Source organism: Anopheles aquasalis, chromosome 2 (genome assembly GCF_943734665.1).
Source record: "Anopheles aquasalis chromosome 2, idAnoAquaMG_Q_19, whole genome shotgun sequence".
Lineage (NCBI taxonomy): Eukaryota > Metazoa > Arthropoda > Insecta > Diptera > Culicidae > Anopheles > Anopheles aquasalis.
This window is the reverse complement of record NC_064877.1, coordinates 68550647-68570646: the sequence shown is the minus strand read 5'-3', so window position 1 is coordinate 68570646 and position 20000 is coordinate 68550647. Positions and strand designations below refer to the sequence as shown.

General features: G+C 51.3%; 1 protein-coding gene across 3 annotated transcripts in view; it reads right to left on the bottom strand.

The window, feature by feature from the left end:
- Positions 1-19928, bottom strand: part of LOC126580909 (phospholipid-transporting ATPase VA) — a 39791-nt gene extending 19863 nt beyond the window's left edge. For 2 of the 3 annotated variants that reach the window (XM_050244256.1, XM_050244258.1), the window contains exons 1-2: positions 19481-19928; positions 5613-7433 (exon numbers count right to left, since the gene is read on the bottom strand). In XM_050244256.1, coding sequence (XP_050100213.1) covers positions 5613-6706 — 1094 coding nt within the window. In that variant the 5' untranslated portion in view covers positions 6707-7433; positions 19481-19928. Of the gene's footprint in view, positions 1-5612; positions 7434-19193 lie in introns of all 3 variants that reach the window. The other variant, XM_050244257.1, reaches the window with a different exon arrangement.
- Between the last annotated feature and the right edge of the window lie 72 nt (positions 19929-20000).

The following is a 20000-nucleotide window of genomic DNA, read 5'->3' as shown; positions in this document are numbered from 1 at the left end:
TGACACCGTACCGCAGATCCTCACCGACATCAAGAACATTCTGGACACGTTCCAGAGTGCCGTTGCGAGCTTTAACGGAACGACAGGAACCGTCCTGGAGGTGTTTGGGAAGCTGACCAAATCTCAGATCTCGTCCATCGTCGGTGCCCTGGATGCGCTCGCGGCAAAGGTAACCGTCGTGACCGGGAAGCTGCAGGAACTGGCCAACACACTGACGAGTGCGGACGAGCTGATGGCTTCATACGTTCGCATGTTGGCCCAATCGTTCGGCAACATGGAAGGGAGCCTGTCGAACGTGTACATTATGCTGACGAGGGCGGGCAATGATTTTAAGCGTCAGCTGCGCACCTCACTGACCACCGTGACCGATGGTGTGAAGGCGTTTAATGATAAAATTAGTAGCTTCCGCGATGACGTCATAGCGCCCGGGGCGACCAGCATCACCAGCATTACGACCACGTTCGCCGACCAGTACACCGGGACGTACGCCATCATCGGACCGAATGTGGAGGAACGGATGGAGGTGCTGGTGAATGGGGCACCCGATTTGGTGCTGGCTGCGGCCCAAAACCTTCTCTTCACCGTGTATCGTGTGGTGGATGGGGCGATCCGTCGACTGCCCGTCAATCCGGCGCAAGGGAAATCCTGTGTCAACTCCGTTCTCGCTCCTTACGTGCAATCGCTTTCGGCCAACATGGCCACCGCGCTCGGAGGATGCGTTTCCAGTACGGTCGGCCAGGCGGAGGCGGTTCTGCGCACCCAGCAGCAGACGATCGACCAGCTCGTGAACGATCGGAAGGCGTACTTTAAGCTGTGGAACGATGCGCTGGCCGGTGTGAGCAGCACCAGCGATGCCAAGACAAGGCGTCTTGCCTACGCCAAGCTAACTGCGGTAATACTGACGCCAGTGGGATGGTTCGAAGCGCCTTTTTAAACCTCACCTGCTCACTATCGCTTTCTGTCTTTGCAGCAAACGTCCGGTCAGGCGTTGGACGTGTTGCAGCCGGCCCTGGCGATACTGTTCAACGTGAACGACCAGTTGGCCTCCAACCTGAATGCCGTGCTGAATCGTGTTAAGCTCTGCACGACACTGAAGCAGTCGGAACTGTCGTCACAGCTGGTGGTCACCCAGGTGGCCTTTAACACCTGCTTGGATAGCAAGTGATTTGCGGCAGGCGGCAGGGGTTCTCGGGACAGACAGTGGCGACGGCTACCACTACCTACAACTTGTCGTCAACGTTCTGGGTCGTTCTCATGTTCGGAGAATTTGAGCAAGTTCTCAGCGTAGAGAGTATGGACCAGGTGACCGTCCGCCGTTTTGCATTTCAATAAAGGCACATTTAATCTATTTCTATTAATTGGTGGTCCGAATAATGGGAGCCATTGAGAAGACGCTGCTGGATCCCACTTTCAATGATTCACTTTAAGCAAATAAACGATATTTTTTTGCACAACTCATGAGGAGTTATATCTGGGGCTGATAATTTGTGTTTGTATTCAATGTCACTTAATATTTCTGAAGGTCAATGGCGAGAATATTTTGATGATATCGAAACTCAACTTTTTTTGGAATATTTTAACAACAATTTTACTCTTGACTATTGACCAACGAGTAGTATACCACGATAACAACAACAAAAAATCAATCAGGTTAATGACTCAGTCGGTTGAAACGTGTTCTTTCGTCAACAAAGATAACGAGTATTTTTTTAACCAACGCTTAAGAATAACGCCCAAAAATGCTGTCGAACTATTTGGATTAAAGACTATTCGTTTAGAATGAAATAAAAAAAGTACCCATTAAGTAGCCAGCAACCCATTAACGACCGATAAATGTTACGGTCCAGCACCGTTCGCTTCGGACTGGGCGTAACGACCAACATTGTTAGTAACATTGGAGTGAAAGGAACACGAGAGTGATCTCGCTGTGGTGATAAAGCTACCAGAATAGCGCGAGCCCATAACTGGTGCCATAAAATGAAAAATGGTCCGACGTGCACGTTCTTGCCGGGAACTGGACTTCATTGACCTGGCATTTGCTGCGTGAAGTTGGCCACCCACTAGTAGGCACAGTCGTTCTTGGTCATTTATGAGCTGGACCAACATAGCTCACCTCGCGATAGTTTGAAAAATGGAGAACGCCTGCTGTCCTTAGGCCTGTTTCTACTGCTTTTGGCCAACACAACATTCGCCGCGAGTGGTACTCGCGTCCAGTCGTTGCTGTTCAGCATATCTGGATCCCTTTTTAGGGCTAGCTCTCCCCGTCCTATCGCTTGACCGCCCAAAACCGAAATCGGATCGATCAACAAACGGGCTTATCAACCCCAAAACGCATCAATCAATGCGATTAATCTTTGCGTTCGAGCAATGTTGAAAGGGCGCGCGCATGTTACATTTGTTGCACATCAGAAAATGCAACAATACAAAGGTTGATAACAGTCCCTAAATTGCCCCTTTCAGTCCCTAAAAATCCCGTAAACTAGTCCGATTTTCGTCGGTTCGCAGGTACGTCGTAGTTTCCCCGACGAAAAGATAACATACCATCGTATCATGCTAAGGAAGGGGAGTGTTTTTTGTGCGTATTTTCAGCCCCCGTCGTCGATATAAATCAACTTCTAATTCAAGGGGGGATTTACCAGGTGGTCCCAACTGTTAAAAAGACGGCCCGGGGAAAACATTGTTATGACGCGCTGAGCGAGCAGTCGGCTCGTGAGCCCCGGGTATTAGGGGGCAAACATTTTACGACAAACCCATTGCTCGTTGGAACCAATTTTCTCTAATCGTTCGATAAGCCATCGGAGCCGCGGGGCCACGATAACCGACAAGGGTTGACAATGATAAGATGGAACCCTTTTGCTGGATATCAAACCGCCCGGACCGCGTCGTGTGCGCCCGGGCGTTACATCCACAACATCCGGCTCCGTAGTACCGGAGAGTGACAATCGAAATTGGAAGTCGAAAGATGGCAGCCGGCCCGCAAGAGAGAGAGAGAGCGAGATCGCGGACGCAATAAACCGCGGTCGATTTCGAAGGAATTGCGTGAAATTGCATTTTCATGCCCACCGCGTGTCGTGATTAGCCATCGACCATCCGACACCACGTACAACGACAAGGTGGCCCCACGGGCGACCTCCTCAGCTGATAAGTGAATGGGACCAGATGGGCGGTGTGTGCTCGCATATCAGCTCGAAAGAGAGAGAGAGAGAGAGAGAGAGAGAGGCTCGCGCGATGATATTGTAAACGCTATCGGTCAACATCAATTTATCAATGTTTGGTCCGGGCTGAGAGGAACGTCGTCGTCGTCGTCGTGACACTCGCTGCGGGTGCGCTTCCAATCAACTCGCTCGATCAATCGATAATGTGTGATTGCAGCTGCGGTAGGCAGGAATGATGCTACACATGATGGACCATTCAGTTCTGTCAGTACTTAAGGGAGGAAGGCCTTCGTAAACAGAGCTCGGAATGGATTGCTCGAAAGAAATGACCATGTTGGAATGGAGTCTCAGTCTTTGTGGTCACGCATATGCCCTGAATGTCCTTGGTCCCTTTCCCTGTACGAACACACCAAACAGTCACCGAGAACGACCAGAACATAAATAATAATAATAAGCTTCTATAGCGTCATAGAAGCGAGCATTCGTCCGCAAAAATTGTCGCAACCGTTGCGCAACGAACGGACTGACACTTGCGGAGATTCACTTGCGCTAACCTTGGTGGGGGCGCCACCACGGTAACAATCGCCACAACAACCAGGCGAGAAGCGAAATTTGCCTAGCGGAACACAGCTGTCAACCGCTACCTAATTGTCCGCTCGTCCAAGCGTCTTTGTTCGCTATATTTACACTCGTTGCTTGTGCAAGGTAAGGCTGAGCATAAGGTGACCTCTATCCCGAGCGCCCTTGTCCCGGTGCGCGACTGATGATGAGGATCGTGGCCCTATGCACCGCGATAAGGTACACAAAATAATCCCGAACAAAATACCGATCATCAACACGCCAATGGCCACCCGAAAAAAGCCGCTCTTATCAACCGGAAGCTAGAGCGCAGATATCGGTCTCCGTGCGCGCGCACGTACTATCGCGTGTACCAGCGCGTCGCTTTTGGCGGTGAGCTTGACCTCGGGCATGTGCGAAAGTGGCTTGTGGTCACTCGCCATCCTCCGCAGTTCGACCTCTCTAAAAGCTCTGCTCGTAATGCCGTATGCCTTTCCATTTCCATCCATTGTCAGTATGACCTCTCTCGCTCGCTGTGGGTGCGTTAATGTTGCTTCGCTAATTTTGCGTGATCTTAACTGATGCTCATCATCTGCTTAGCATATTAGTGTCGCTGGCTGCAATCACCGTTGCAACACCGTTTAGTGCAGCCTCTAAAAAGCGAACACGAGACGTTAGTGATCAACAAACGGTCAGCACAACTGGTGACACGTGTAAAAGCATGGCACAAAAGCCTCACCTCGAGGGAATAACAAGCACGCACGCACTCCGTTACATGTTGCAGGTGGGAAGAGGAGGAGACGATTGGAGGTGGAGCGCGTGCTAACCTCTTTCGCGCGCAGGACACGCAGACCACCGCAACGCTCGCCACACGACGTGTCCACAACACGTGAACGGCAGCGCGGCAACGGCAAATGACGCGCGTGCGTTTGTCTTCGGTGTTCGGCATTGAACCCCCAGCACCGCACTACCAGCAATTGGCCACACACGAGCACTGGCGTGTGCGTCTTCTGTGTATCGCTGCTGCTGCTGCTGCCGTACAGCTTGAACAGCTGTTTGCAGGACCGCCGAGGACACCGAGATGTGGTGGGGGATTGCAATCGCCTATCCGCTTGTAACGCGTGCGATCGCTCTCGCTCTCATCCAGTATCATCTATTTGTGGCTTTATATGTCGAGGCCGTAGTTCCCAGGAAAGGTGCGAATGATAACATACAAAGCTGGACACTGTATTTGAAGCTCTATCGAGTTCGAATCTCGCAAGAGATAACGCTAAACTCTTCGGCAGGCTATAAACTAGAGCGTCACAGAGCGTCTACTAACTCATTCACGCTATCGGCCAATTTTGTTGACCAGTTCCGGGGGGGGGGCAAAGGACGTTTGTTCCATTAATTCCGTCCTTCAATCAGTGGCACGTTACCGGACCGCCGACTAAACACGGTATTTCGCCATGGTTCGAGGTTCGATACGGGTTCGTTACCGGCGGTGGCACGTTTTGGCCGGAAGCAGGAAGCGTATACCGCAACGTATAAACCGTGACAATGTGTTCTAAGCTCATAACAACAACAGAAAAAAAAACGGCAACAATTTCACCCTCCCTGAACAGCCTCAACACATTGTCAACAGCTTAAACAGTGAGCCACAAGCGCAAGCAAGAGATTTCAGTCGCGGAATGCCGAACGCGTTATTGCCAGTGGCGGCAACAATGGCATTGTGCAAAAAAAAAAACAGTATCGGAACTAATTTCATTAGCTAAGCATGATCGTGTGAGTGTTCGGTATCGACACGGAGGGCGACAACGGCTACAGTAACGTGTCCGAAGATAATGAAACCATTGACGCCACATGGAGTGCGCGATCCCCGTTTACCCACCCCGGAGGAAAAAGGGCTAAGGGACTTACCCATTGTAAACGCGACAGGTTGAGTTGTTGATCCGCTTATCGGACGCTTTCCGCCGCCGATCCTCGAACAGATCCTTGATCGCGGTCACACCGAGCACAAACAGTACCGGTATCATGGCGATCTCCTTGCCGAACGCATTAATCTGCGGGAACCAGTTGAGCAGGACGATAAAGATGAAGTACAGATTGGCGATCCGGTGGAACTGCTCCAGCAGATTCTTCGGCACGAACGAAAGCAGCGTGTACTTGGTGGTCCGGATCTTGTTGCCACACAGTCGCCCATTCGGATGGTCCCGTTTCGGTGTCTTCGGTGGTACGGTATGGTTCGGTACCACTATCCGGTAGCCCCGGTCCTCCAGTTTGCTGCTGCTGCTGCGCAACCGACAGAACCAGAAGCGCTTCCACCAGGGCGGTTTGTTCGCTCGGCGCAACGTGTAGATCGATTCGGATCGGGACGCTTGCCGCGAGTGCCCTTTGGAGGTGGTGGAGGTGGCCGAGTGTGGAACACCGAGATGGGTGGTGTCCCGGTCCCGGCTTTCCGTCGGTTCCTTGTGGCCCGGTGGAAGGATAAAGTCGGTCTTGGAGCCAACCCGGCTGTGTCCTCGGGCGGCGTGCGTTGGTGTGTCCATGATTTGACCCTGGGACAGTGCCCGCTGGTGGCCACCCTTGACGGCCGATTTGAGGGCGGAAGGACGGCCAGCGTGTCCACCGACTCCACCGAGACCACCAGCCCCGATGTGGCCACCAAATGATCCTCCTTCGCCATGGCTGATCGATCGCGAGTGGCCACTGCTGGTCGCCGACCGGGGATACCCGTCCAGTAGGATGCGGCTGGTGGACGGAGCGGTAGTGACCGGGTGAGCTAGCGGATCACCGGTGAACATGTAGGTCGTTTGGCTGGCCACCGATTCGAGGGGATGCTCCTGATGGGGTGTCAGCAGTGATGCTGGTTGCTGTTGTTGCTGCTGCTGCGACGGTTGCTGGTGACTAGGGAAGCTGCCGATCGCGAGACCGAGGCTGCTGGTTCCGCCTCCTCCTCCGCCATCCCCGGACGGTGCTGCAGGCTTCGAGAAGGTCTCCTCCTTTTGCGTCATTGCGGCCGATGGTGATGGTGGTCGAGGTGGTGGTGGGGTCGATGATGAAAAGCACCATTTAGCCGGGACACCCTTGCCCTGGCCGGGTCCGGGCGCAGCAGGCCGAAAGTGCCGCACGCACAATCCACGCCAACACTACACCCTCGCGCTCTCCCTACACTCCACTCTTTCTCCTTTCGCTCCGGTTGCTCTTTAGCAAGCAGCACGTCACACCGCGTCACACGAAACCGTACGAAACGTGACGATCACCGCGACGGTTCTCACTTTCCTTCTCTTTCGATTGCGATTGCGTGCTACCACTGAACGAAGAACTGCGCGTTATAGACCTTCGTTTTCTTGCACAAAAACAAAAAAAAACCAGCGACTAAACCGCGTCACTCTACAACACACGGAAGGAGGTATCTTGCTTACACTCTTCGGGGGGCTTTACTTAATCAAGCGATCGACGCAACCGATCCCCGACGATCGCGCACGTAATATGCGCTGTCGCTCCCATATAATACACCGCTAGACCCTAGTCACTGGCTGTTTTGGATGCGTGCACACACTGTCGAACGATGGGCGCACGATCACGACGGTCACGGCTGCACCCCTACTGCATCACCATCAGCGACAGTAGCAACAGCAGCTGATCGTACACTTTACGGGCCAGGCCTCCCTTTTTTTTGCTGATTCGAAGCTTCAACGAACTTCAGCGCTTGTGCTCACGACGATCACCGAGCCTTTTCTGGAAGATTGAAAAGGAGAAGAACAGAAAACAGAACGAATTAGTTATGGAGTATGCAGAAAAAAACTGTAATATGTATTCGAGAGCTGCTTTTAAACAGCATTTTAGATGGAAAATCTTCGGATATCCAAGCGGATGCATAATACCATCGCAGATCGCTATCCGTTCACGCTTATGCAGCCATCAAGGGTGACGAAGATTCTCAATAATCATATTAGAAATCTTTTGCGATAATCGATTCTGTCTGGCAACGATTTTACAGTTTATTATATTAGAAACGAAACATTCTTGGAGCCAGGATAATATTGAATTCTAATTAATAATAATCGAATCGATAACACTTGAATTAGCATTTATAAGACCTATTGCCATCCTCGCAAAATACCATAGCGTGATAAATATTACGCAAAATGTGCTAGGGGCTAAAGGTTTCTTATCAACTTTACCCACGTCGTCGATGTGTTATCGCTCGAGCAGCACCCCATTTGCTGCTATCAGTGGCAATTTTGATCCAAAGCTTACCGTGCGCGGCTGTGATAAGTTCGAAAATGATCGTCAGCAATTATTTTAATCAAGTGTAACTACTCCCATTACGCACAGCATAAGCTACGCTACCGTTTGCTAGTTGCACCCGCTGATAAGCGTATATTTCCGGCAATAAAAATAATCAAAAAAGAACCGATATAATTGTGTTGCGTTGGCATTGGTGCTCGAACGGCGCCATATCAAATATATAATTAAGTGCGCTAGCAAACGAAAATAATTACACATCATCAATCGAGATGTATTTTGGACGTGTTCGTAGAAATGTTGGTCATTTATTGTTTATTCAAGAATCCACTCAAAATGGTAATGATTAATGCCAGACACATTTGACCCCCTGCTTTACCTTCACGATCATGCGGAAACAAATAGCGATCGTTTAACAAATATCACAACTCGCGAAGATAACTCGATAGCCCTAGAACACATTTGACGAACGAATAGAGGGGATCATATTACGGTCCGATGTTAGACGAGAAACAAAGTTACAAGACAGCAGAACAAATAATGTTGTATGGAATGAAACAGCAAGTAGTGTTTTTTTTTCTGATTGGATTAGTTTCCTTTTTTTGTAGCTCAGTAATTTTGCCTTGGCTCAGAATTGTAGTATTGCAAAAACAACAAGTATTGTCGCCAACTCATGGAAGAGGACGTGAGGTAATGCTTGCTGACCGGGTCAACTTTGTATAGAGTAATGGAGCGTTTAACGTCGCTTGCCGTACAATTGGTCATAAAATATCCCACATATTAGCGCTCGATGACAAAGAGTATCATAGTTGCACGGTGGCACGGTGGAGAAGCCGTTCATATCAGTGACGCATAAGAAAAAAGCGTCTGGAATCCACTATGAATTGGGATCGTATGTTTTGCCATCTGGAGAGCACCATCAGTAAATGATAAAACTGTAAACTTCGTCATGAATTGGGCCACAACAGTCAGTATGTAACTTGGGCAATCCGAGAGAGAGCGAGAGATTGGATTATTGATTTTGTTTAAGGGAACCTGTCTCTGCCTTAACTTTGGAGGTCAGGGAAAGGGTCTCCCGCCCCGTCCCGCTTCTTCAATGCGGGGTTGCAAAGAACACGAGCTTTCTAAAACATTAATGCCTTAAAATTCGTTTTTCTTTTCGCCAACCGGCGCACCACAATCCGGTTTACGTCGTTGAGATACACTCGCCCCGCACGCTGGTCGCACCCCCAAACCTCAAAGACCACAAAAGGAGAGTCAAGGCGAATGGTACCTCGCCAGCCAGCCAGCCAGCTAGTCAGCCAGTCGGCCAACCGGCTAGTGGAAACGCGTAAACTCATTGATTTCGTTAATCTGCTTCCTTCTTGCGGCTGCTTGCCATCGAAACTTTGCGCGGCGATCAGCGTGCCTCCATCGCATACTTGGCCCCCTCCCGGTTGGAGTAGGGGTGGCCGGGCGGGACTGTTGGCCTGTTTCGTTGTGGCCGGCGCCGGCCGTAATCCATCCCCATTTTTTGTTTTCCTAGGGCCGTGTTTCTCTGATCCGCCTCTTCAAATTGAATTGTATTTTGTACGCTTTGGCGCTCGGTTGTATCACCGCGGTTGATTTTCGCGGTCACACTCTTGCCCAATGCGAACTGCGGTTGCTGTCCAGCGGTGAGGAGGAGGATCACGCTTTTCACCCCCAAAAAAATAGGAACCAAAAAAAAATTCCGAAACAAAAGTGGAACACCTAAATCGCAAAGTCGTACGAGGTGAACATTTTGCAGGAAAAGCGAGTATCGAGCAGGAGAAGAAAACAGAAATGAAATTGATCGTCCGCAACGGTTAGGATGGACACATCGACAGTGATGGACCGCTCCAATCGGGACCAACGAGAAGGGAGAATGGGGAAGGCGTCACTTTCCCCCTTTTTCCCTCGGTCACCCACAGGAAGGAAGCCCGGTTTCCTTCAATTATTGTCCGCCATTGACACACACGCGCACCAAGGCCACGCGCGCGTTCATGATGATGCTTTTACTACTCGCGCCAGTGGCCAGAAGGGGTGGCCAGTGAAGTGGGGGGGGGGGGGGGGGGGTACCGCACAAATTGGTGTCTCTCGGTGCACACGGCGCACGTACGAATCGTCGTCGGTCATGCGGTCATGCGGTCGGTGAAGGACCCGAAGGAAAAACCGGTTCGACTGTTGCCATTCGCCGATGGGGAGGCGGGCGCCCACAAGAGAGACCCTCCCGTGAACCACCACAAACAGAGGGCTCTGTGAAACAGAAGGACCACAAAGAGGCACCAGCAAACGTGTGTCGTGGTGTGTCGCGCCTGTATGTCAACGCTCTCTTCGGTGCCGAACGACGCGCGTTCAAGTGGTCGCGACATCGGATCGGATTGTTTTTTTATTAAAAACTTCAAACCACCAGGGACTCAATCTCGGACGACTGCTCGGTGGGGGCTTGATGTGTTCGAGCATCGTCTCCGTGGTTTCGTGACATTGCCGCATTGGTCAAAGGCTTGCTGGAGGGTATAAGAAATGAAAGCTCCGGCCCCTCACTCGCTTTGCGGTGCGATTTGTATTTGTGTGTTGCCGTGTCTCCACCGCTTGAGTACTGTGGAGACGCTCCCCCTTCTCGCTCTCTTTGTTGGTTGTAGCAGGGTGTCTGAGAAATATGCCTTTCTGCAAAACAAAAAAAAAAGGGGAGAAACTGACCACAGAGGGTGTGCTCTTGTGCTGGAAAGCCCAGCCCGGACCTATGACACACACCTTTGGGGTCCACCATCATCGTGCATTGGGCAACTGTTTGCTTCCGCGATGCACAAAGCTACAGAGCTACAGCTTAAAAGAAACTTAACATGGTCAACACGAGACATACAAACAAATCTCCTGCTCCTGAAGGCCACACCAAAACCTCCACCAAAAATCCGTAAAGCGGTTCCCCGACCGAAACGGATGGATTCGATTCGATTTCCAACGGCTGGCGGCTGGCGAGCTTGTTTCCAAATGGACAACAATCGTCCCACAAGGTTAACTATAGTTAGAGGACTGTATGTGCAACTCTCGAACAAATCGCCAAACAGCAAACAGCGTTCAACAAACTGATGGTCAGCAAAATAAAAAAGCGGAGGAAAAGAAGATGACTTTTCGCACAAACCACGCACGGTGGCCACGCTACCAGCGGTCAAAACTGGGCACACAACCCACACTTAGTAGCAGCCACCAGTGGCTGGGCTGGCTGGTTGGCCGCGAAGCTGCGGTTCATGCAAATATTATTGCTGGGTGGCTGGCTGGCTGGCCAGGAGGAGCTGGTCTGTGGCTACGTTTGCTTCGTGTGGTGCTTGCGGTATTGTTGTTGTGGCCACCAAAAAGGGAGGCACACAGGGGAGAGAGGCTGTCAGTCGGTACGGCGCGGAGTGTCGCCGCTGGTTGTGAAACCCATTTCCACGGCTGGTGTTCCATGAATTACGTCGCTTGTCATCACTTTGTACCTCTGGCGCTGAAGCGCCGAAGAGGGTCACTGTACGCGGGAGGGCGCCCTAGAGGGTCGTTGGGAGGAGGAGGAGCTAATGTTTGCGCCACATTAAATGTGAATTTGGCGTTACAACCACCGCAAGCTGCTTAATGCGCTTCCTCCTCCGGTGGCTCCACGTGGCCAACCAGCGCGCTCGTGATGACGCTGCTGGTGACGCTGGTGACTCCAACTCAAACTCCAACATCAACTGGTCACCCACCGGGGGACGGCGTAGGTTGATTGTTCTTTGGTGGCTCTTTTTCGGTGGAGGTGTTCTAAAATTGAACGAAAATTAGTCGACATTTTCCGCCGCCGCGGGTTGTTTGACCCCCGGGAGCGGGTTGTTTGACCCCCACCGGCAGATTGCTTATTAGCCCGAAAGCGGGCCAGCTTAATTGAAACATTGAAGAAAAAAAAAGTCATAAAACATTCGAACAACAACGGCAGCAAAAATGCCACGAAAAACATTGAACATTTCCGCACGAAGAAAAAAAAAACCATCGCAAAACCAATGGGAAAAGAGGCCAACACAATACGGAATCGCCGCACAACCACCACAGCACAACGTACGCGGCGCGATCCGCTGTTCCTGCTGGTTAGTTCCTTCGGTCCTATCACCACTACAGCGCCAGCCAGCCAGCCAGCCCAGTGTGCTTCTATTACTTCCACAGAGTCGCCCCGCTCCGCACAACAATCCATGTTGCTACCTACCACCCCGCCGCCCGCCGTGTGCAGACGTGGTTTTCCCTCCCTTCGCTCCGTTGCTTTTCCAACCCCCGTTGGTTCCCGGCTCCAGCACCCAGAGTCCGGTCCGGCCTCTGGTGGTGACCTAGTTTCTAAGGGAACCGATGAAGTCAGCGCGTCTAAGAGAGTGCGGAGAGTGCGTGGCCACCACCACGACGACTACTCGGCTTCTGCTGCCGTGGTCCACCCGAATGGGGCCACAACAGTTTTGCATTCTCGCCGGGAATCTCGCAAACACCACCCTCCGCCGCTGGATGAAACGTTACATATGTGCCGTCGTGGCCAAACTCTTCGATTGATCCGGAAAAAAACGGTGCAATAACGATGGTACGGAACGTGCGGTGGGTGGCTGGAGTGCGAGAGTTGAGTTGTCGGTTGCTCCGCAAAATTATTATTCAAAAAAATTGTGAAAGTTGCCGCTCAACAAAGAGCACACAAAACGCTTTGCTGGCACAAACCGTCGTGCGCCACACAAACGGAGACCAAGGAAGGGGGGGATTAGTCATCGGTTGACGTATTACAAGGGTTGATAGTTGTTGTAGATGATGAATATACTATTCCTAAAAAGTTGCTCATTTCATAAGACCATCATTTAAGCAAAGGATCGATTCTAATCCACTTAAACTCTTCTTTCTCTGTCGGGAAAATAAAATGATGAATCATTTTGGAGCTATTTGTGCTTAGTAATAGTTGAGTGTTTTTGTTGCCTTCAGCGCATCAGCATATTGTTTCATCAAAGTGTCTATGTAATAAAAATGTTGCCGCTATCGTGTTACAATCCCACGCCCTTGCGTATTCATCTAAAGTTCTAAAAAATTACGCATGTGTCATGATATGCATTTGACATTTCAATGTAGAATGTCATGGTTATACTGTATCATTCATAAGGCACATGAACCATCTTCGTGTTGCTTCTTATGTTAAACTTATTCCATTTTCCACGCCTAAAGTGCCAATTTTAAAGAGAAGAAAACATCTCTTCTATGTTTTAATACATAAAGGATATTTATAACAAACGGAATATGTTCTTTTGCTAATGTTTGGTGGAAATACTCTCTGTTAGGTTCCAAAATCTTCATTTTCACAGCGATAAACAAATGTGGGAAAACTGTAGCTACTAAATGCTTACAGCATAGCTTAATATGCTCATAGAAAAGCGTATTAGATTGAAACTGCTTCTACTACTAAAAAATCTAGCTCAATGTATCAACAAGTTGAATCAAAGCCTGAGCTCAACTTGAAATACATTCCCATCTCATGGCATTATGATTTCAGAAAGATTCCCGTCCCCCCTCTAGCATAGAATAACAAGCAATAACGATTGTTACCCTCCCCAATTCGGAGGAGTCTCTGCTCCACCATCCACTCTACCGTTCGTTCGACCACCACCCAGTGCGGTGCGAAACCGCGGTGCGTGACGCCGGGAAGTGGAAGAGAAAGAAACGGAACGGAACGGAAGAAAATCGGAAGTTGACCGACCGACTGACCAACCGGACCAGCAGCACCATCGCTGGTTGCCGCGGAATGGGATTGTCATCTACGCAGAGCGCATCCCCCACTCTCTCGCGTCTAGTATCTGGGGTTGGGGCGTTTGGTTGATCCAACGCGGCGCTTCGCCTCGCTCTCTACGCATTGACGCCAAGCCCCAAGGGGAGGAGCGTGCGTGCGTGCGAGACGCACACCACTAGCAGCATCAACAGTGCGTGCAGTGTGCGGTGGTGACGGTGGTTTCTTGAGAAAAGCGTCTCAAACATCATCACAAACGGCGCACCCCCCCCCCCCCCCCCTTAAGGGAGGCCTCTTCTGTTGTAGTAAATGTGTTGCTGCTGCCGTGCGTCGATGGAATGCTGCTGGTGTGCGAGTGTGGAAAACATATGATTTCACTGCTGTTGGGTGCTGCTGGTGGGAGCAGGTCTGGTGGAGTGTGATGTTGTGGCATAGATATTGCCAAATAAATGTCGTGACTCTGTGCGTCCATCGATTTGGCCTTTAACGTCGCTTGGCCCCGTGTGGTGCGGCGCGTTAGCGGAACTGCCGCCGTGCGCGGAAGCAAACCCCATCCATCCGTGCCACCATCCGTCCGTCCGCACACCCTTCGCGCATCTGCGTCCGGGGGGCCACAGCAAAATGAGAAACAAATAATTAAAACCATCTCTCATCTCTTTCTCGGCGCCACGGAAGCAGCAGCAGCAACACGGGCCACCATTGGAACGACCTTTCCATTCGCTTTTGGCTCTCGGATGAGCTCTACCTTCTGCCTTTTTCTGTCTGTCTGCCCGACTGCCAGCTTGCCTGGCTGCCAAGAAAGCGAATCCATCTGGCACCTTCACCTTTCACGAAAACCATCCACCAACCAACCGAAAAACGTCACGCGGCCGAGTAGTGGTGCTGCATTCCGTCCGTCCGTCCGCTCGATCACGATCGTTGATCGTCGTAGAACTCCCTCGAGTGAAACGTTGTTGGTACCAGCAACTCAAGACGGGGGAATTTTGGAAGATCGCGATGAAAGTGTCCTCCAATGCGGACGCAAACTTCCTGACTGCGCCCTCCCCCCTCTTCAATGACTCATTCGGGCGCAAATATTGATCTATGGCGACGCATGACAGCATCAATGCTGAGATCATTGGCTGGCTCTCTCGCAGAGCTGCGTTAAGCGCAAAGTCATGAACCGTGGCGTGGAAGCAAACTCACGAACGTGCCCCTATTGTCAACGTCAAGAGCGATCAACGTATCGTCAGCCTTCGGAGTACAGCGACGGTTTGGCGTTTTTGTGGAGCTTCTTAACGTGAGGTAATCAGTTTGATACGAGTTTTCAATGCTCACTGTGAGCTCAATAAACGTGTGAACGAGTATCTGGAATGCTTCCTTTCAAGTCAAATCTCAGGCACGGTGACTTCCAAATACATTACACCGAACGAGAACTGGGTCAGCGCAGATACTATTTGTGTTTGCACTGAAATGCAGCATCGGGGGGGGGGGGGGGGGGGGGGGGAATCGGGATTCTCTAGCCCAGTCCCTTTCATTACTCAACATATCCATGGCTTCCTTGCCTCATTCGCGGGCGTTGTCATTCCCGTCTCGAGCTTCTCGTCCTAAAAAAGAAAGAATAAAAAATCCCGTAAAAACGATCCCCCAAGGGGCGCTGGGGGAAGCTGAACACAAACATTATCTAAATTTAATCGTGCCCCCCCCCCCACACCCAAGACACACACGAGAACTCGATGCTCCCCACTCGGCGGGACGTGATCGCCCCACATCAGCGATCAGCATCCTGGATGAGCTCCCTGGATGAGGTGGTGGTGCCGGGGGAGGCTTTCTATTTTTGATTGATCCGCCTGGCCGCGTGGCGGTGCGTAAACACTGAAACCGCGACCGGGCGCGTCATTCGCCCTTTTTTTTTTTGTCAATAATTGGTCGCTCGTAGTTGGCTCCAGTCCGGGGTGCTGTGGATGAGTTATTCCCCCAAAGGAAGCAATCAGATTATGATGCAGTCTGGCCTGCCGGGGTGGTATCATCAATCTCTGGCCACACGGATGCACGCACCGGAACCACCAACCCGATCATCAGCAGACAACCACGTAACGGAAGTTGGTTCGCTGTGCTATTCGCTGTAACTGGAGCTCGGCGGTGGAGAGCTGATCGATGCCTGTCAGCAATTTACACTTCCTCTCTTCTTCTATTTTTCATTTTTTCTTTCCTGATTTTTCCTCCCCGTTTCTGCCAATCGGCTCCAAATGCAATTGCGGTTATGAGCCAGCCCCCTCCCCGTATGAGGAAAGATCAAATTACTTCTGATCGGTAACGGATCGGTTGGGACGTGCGATTGCCCTGAGATTGACAAACCGTTTACCAGGCGCCCTAGAATTCCAGTTTATGGGTCGGACTCGTGAGGAATCGGGTTCTGTGAATATTGATCGAAGTGTTTGAAGGTTGGATTTACGCGTACATGCCATTCACAGCTGATTGGGCACCGTTACAAGCAACGAGCGATCTTGGGTCTAACTCGACCAACAATTTGGGATATTATTTCGTTCCATTTCAATCAGTGGAAAAATCTTAGAAAACTTAAGGAGCTTGATTGTTGTCTGCCATCTAGGGCGCCTGATTTATGTTCTTTTGGCTTGGCTTATCTCACATACGAGGACAAATATCTAAAATTCTGAATTTCTTCTTCAGCTTCTTCTTTCTCGATAGATTTCATGAAGTGCAATAGTTTTGCCTGACTAATGTATACGAGTTGGCTGTTAGCACCCTTGGCACAAATGTCGTGAATTATGTCATTGTTTCTGCCCTTTCCAGTTAAGGTTCTTGACAACTCCACCTTTTCTCAAAGAGTTTCATAGGATTCCCAGTGGCACTATCATCATCTAAGCCATTTGCGAACACAACATTCACAACTGGTACCAACTTCAGCAACCGCTGACGATACTAGCCCGTTCGCACAATCTTGGCGTGGCCACCCAGCGAGAAGTGTGAATTAAATGAACAAAAAACCAATCCCCAGCATCGCGAAGAGGGAGCATTAAATCATAAACGAGGAACACGCACAAACTCTTTGCCAGCCAAACACTCGCTCGCACCACCATCAGTGTTGTGGGCTCACGCTGAACAATAGACGATAGAGATAATACAAATACAGCACGTGGAGCACGAAGGCAAAACATGGCATTAAATGGCTTCTCTCTCTCTCGTGCCATGGGGCTCGTGCGATGAATAAGAAGTGGTTTTTCTGCCAAGATATCGCCGTTCACACTGTTCATGCGCTTGAGCGAACAATATCAATGCGCGCGGTAGCAGCACTATCATGGTGCCACGGAGAAGCCAGCGGGGGGATGGATGGGGATCCATTAAAGTGCCAGGCTGGCCTCCCCGCATATCTTGGTTGGCCATATGTTCCCATACATACACAGACCGAAACCGATCCGTTTTCAATCCATCCATTCATTCATCAGCCACAAGGCGCCACCGCCAAGGCGGTGAAAAGCGAAAACTGCATTTGAGAACCGCTTTCCATTGGCAGTAGACCGACCCCAGAGAGAGGTTGAGGAGGTCCGATAAGATGGAAGATGCATGTTCCAGGTCCGTGGCCAGTGTCCAGATGGCAGACCAGATAAAGGCGACGGCAGGCGACGACGAGACGCGCTATCGTGCCTCCCCACCCCCACTGGTACTGCTGGCAGTGATTGCTATCGCCAGCAAGTTTCTGGCCTCGTCTGGTCTAGAACCATAGCAATGTCCACGACGTTGTGCTATTTCTGCATCCGCGTTCTAGAAACTTCTCGGCACGGCATTGTTTGGGCAATCAACATGCACCCGCGGTGTGTGCCCGTTGTTTCGGGGGGGGACACACTCCGGCGGCAAGAAGGAGCTGTCAGCATGCGATCCATGGAGGCCGCCACGGACTGCAGGAGCCTTGAAAAGGTCCGGTTTCGCTGACACGCTGACGTCTGACGAGCTCCAGTGGTGCTGGTGGTGGTGCTGGTGGTGTTGTAGCAGCCAATACCCAAGCCTTCTCTACCTCACAGCTTCCCACCGTCAGCAGCGTGCGCGCGCGCTCGGTGATAATTGTTGGCTTGAAAGTTGTCCACCTTGAAATTTTGCACACCGGGGCACGGAACTTGCATTGAATTAGTGAAACTAGAGAGAGAGAGTGAGAGAGGGATCGAGCCGACCGATGATAATATGGCCGCCGGGGGCTAGTTCCTGGTATGCTGATTTTGGTCTAGAATTTATCGCGACTTTATCGCACGGCTCGGACCGTCTGTTCGCCGGAGCCAATGTAGGTCGTGGCCTCGGCCACGGAAGTAAATCAGTCAGCACCCTTAGGTTCTAAGTCACTCGCCACTCGAATGTGCCATAGTGGAACACGGATCAGGGGAGCGGGGAACGGTGTGGACGAACCGGTCACCGTAGCAGCCAGTCGGCCACCTCGGAATGAGGCAGGAGGTACCGTGCCTGAGATAAGGCAACGTACTTGTTCGCCACGCTGGCGACGTTGATCGTGAACACACCTCAGTTGGCTCTGCGTTGAACGACAGTTCCCGTCCATGGTTCGGCTTTGGCCAACAAAATGCTCTAAAAGGTCAGGGCAAGAAGTATCCGGGGGCCTCTCGCTACTCGGTGTCCGTTCTCGGCACGGTACTGCTCGCGCACGCACACACCAGCGGCGTCACTTTGCAAGATCGAGTGGGCTGATGCATCCGATGATGATCACCTTGTCTGTCTGGCGGTGTTGGTGAGGTGAATGGCTCGCCCAACCAGCCAGCTAGCCAGCCAGAGCCTGCCAAGATCGAAGAATGCCAAGCAACAGCGGAAAGCAACGGATGGCTAGAACGCGCCGTGGCAACCGTTCTCTGTTGTGGTGATGGTTTCGGGACCCGAAACGTGACGTGTTTCCGTACCAGAGACTTTTTTTTTTATCTAAAACATGGTTCACTGTTTGCGGAATCCGTGTAGCATAGCAGTGAGGTAGTAAAACAAGCAAACTGTGGCTGCTGCTGGTGCTGACGCGCTGGTCCGTCTTACAATACAGGGGAGGGCTGTGTTTGTACCAGCACAGAGAGCGCTGTTGGCAAGATAACGGTGTTATCTGATAAAACCAGTTCACCAGTTGCCTATTTACATCACCTTCGAGGGCCAATTGCCGATTCGGCCAACACACTCGTGCGGCTGATGCTGCACCGCTCCCGGTACGGTCTCGCGGCCAGCAAAACAGCGAGACCGTCGGTAGCGCTACCTCTTCATCTGCAACACCAGGCAGCATCCACGTTCGCAAGAAGATGAGCAAAATGAAATTAACGGAACAACCGAGACGGATGGGAAAGGAAGCGAAAGCAAGACGGACGAGGGGACGACAGTGGGAGAGAGCGAGACAGCAACGAGCCGTGGTGCCTGTGTTTGTGTGTACCGGATGGTGTTGTGGGATGATGAAAGAAGATACACGGGAAAACGAAAGAGCAACGGAGGGTGAAAAAAGTAGAAACTTTGTCCAGCATCAACAGTCTCACCAGCATCAGCAACAGCAGCATGAATCACACACCCCCACGGGACACACTTTTACATTCACATACGGTACAGCATACATCATGCTTTTCCCCCCCCTTGCCCTCCGCGAAATCACAGAGCACGCGGCCACTCGTGCTTGTCACCAACACCTTTGACCTCGCCGAAAACACCGTCGAATTGAATCGCACGCTGCAGCATCCTTGGCAGGCTGCGATTTTTTTTATCCCCCGCGGACCAAACTAGCGGTGCAACGAGCAACAGGCGACGCACCACGGAGAAGAGAACTTACTTTCTTTACCGCACCACAACCACAACACGATTTCGCCAGCTTGCCACGGAGGATTTTCTGAACGCTGGCGCTGCAGACATAACGGTTAAAACGGTTGCCGACGAACGGAATGGAACGGAAGGGAGAAAGAGGAACACCGAGCACGGGGGAATATGAACCGGAACAGCACCACCGCCGCCGACGCCGCCGCGATGAGTTAAAATTCGAATTCCTTCGCGCACCACCCAGAAAAAGGCACTCTCGCGTATTTAACGATAAAATCAGCTGAACAGATAAAACACTCCACGAGCTTGGTCTCGTCCGAACCGATCGTCACAAAAAACTAGAACCACCACTCGACGACGACGACGACGACAACGCGGACGACGCACTTTTCCGCCCGCTCGCGACAAAGGAAAACTCAACAAACGAGACCGCCGATGACCGAGACCGAAACCGAGAGCAGCCTCTTTCGCGACGCTCGCCAGAATTTGAAAGAGAGTGTTTTGGGTCGCTGGCAAACTGGGCAAACTGGGCGCAC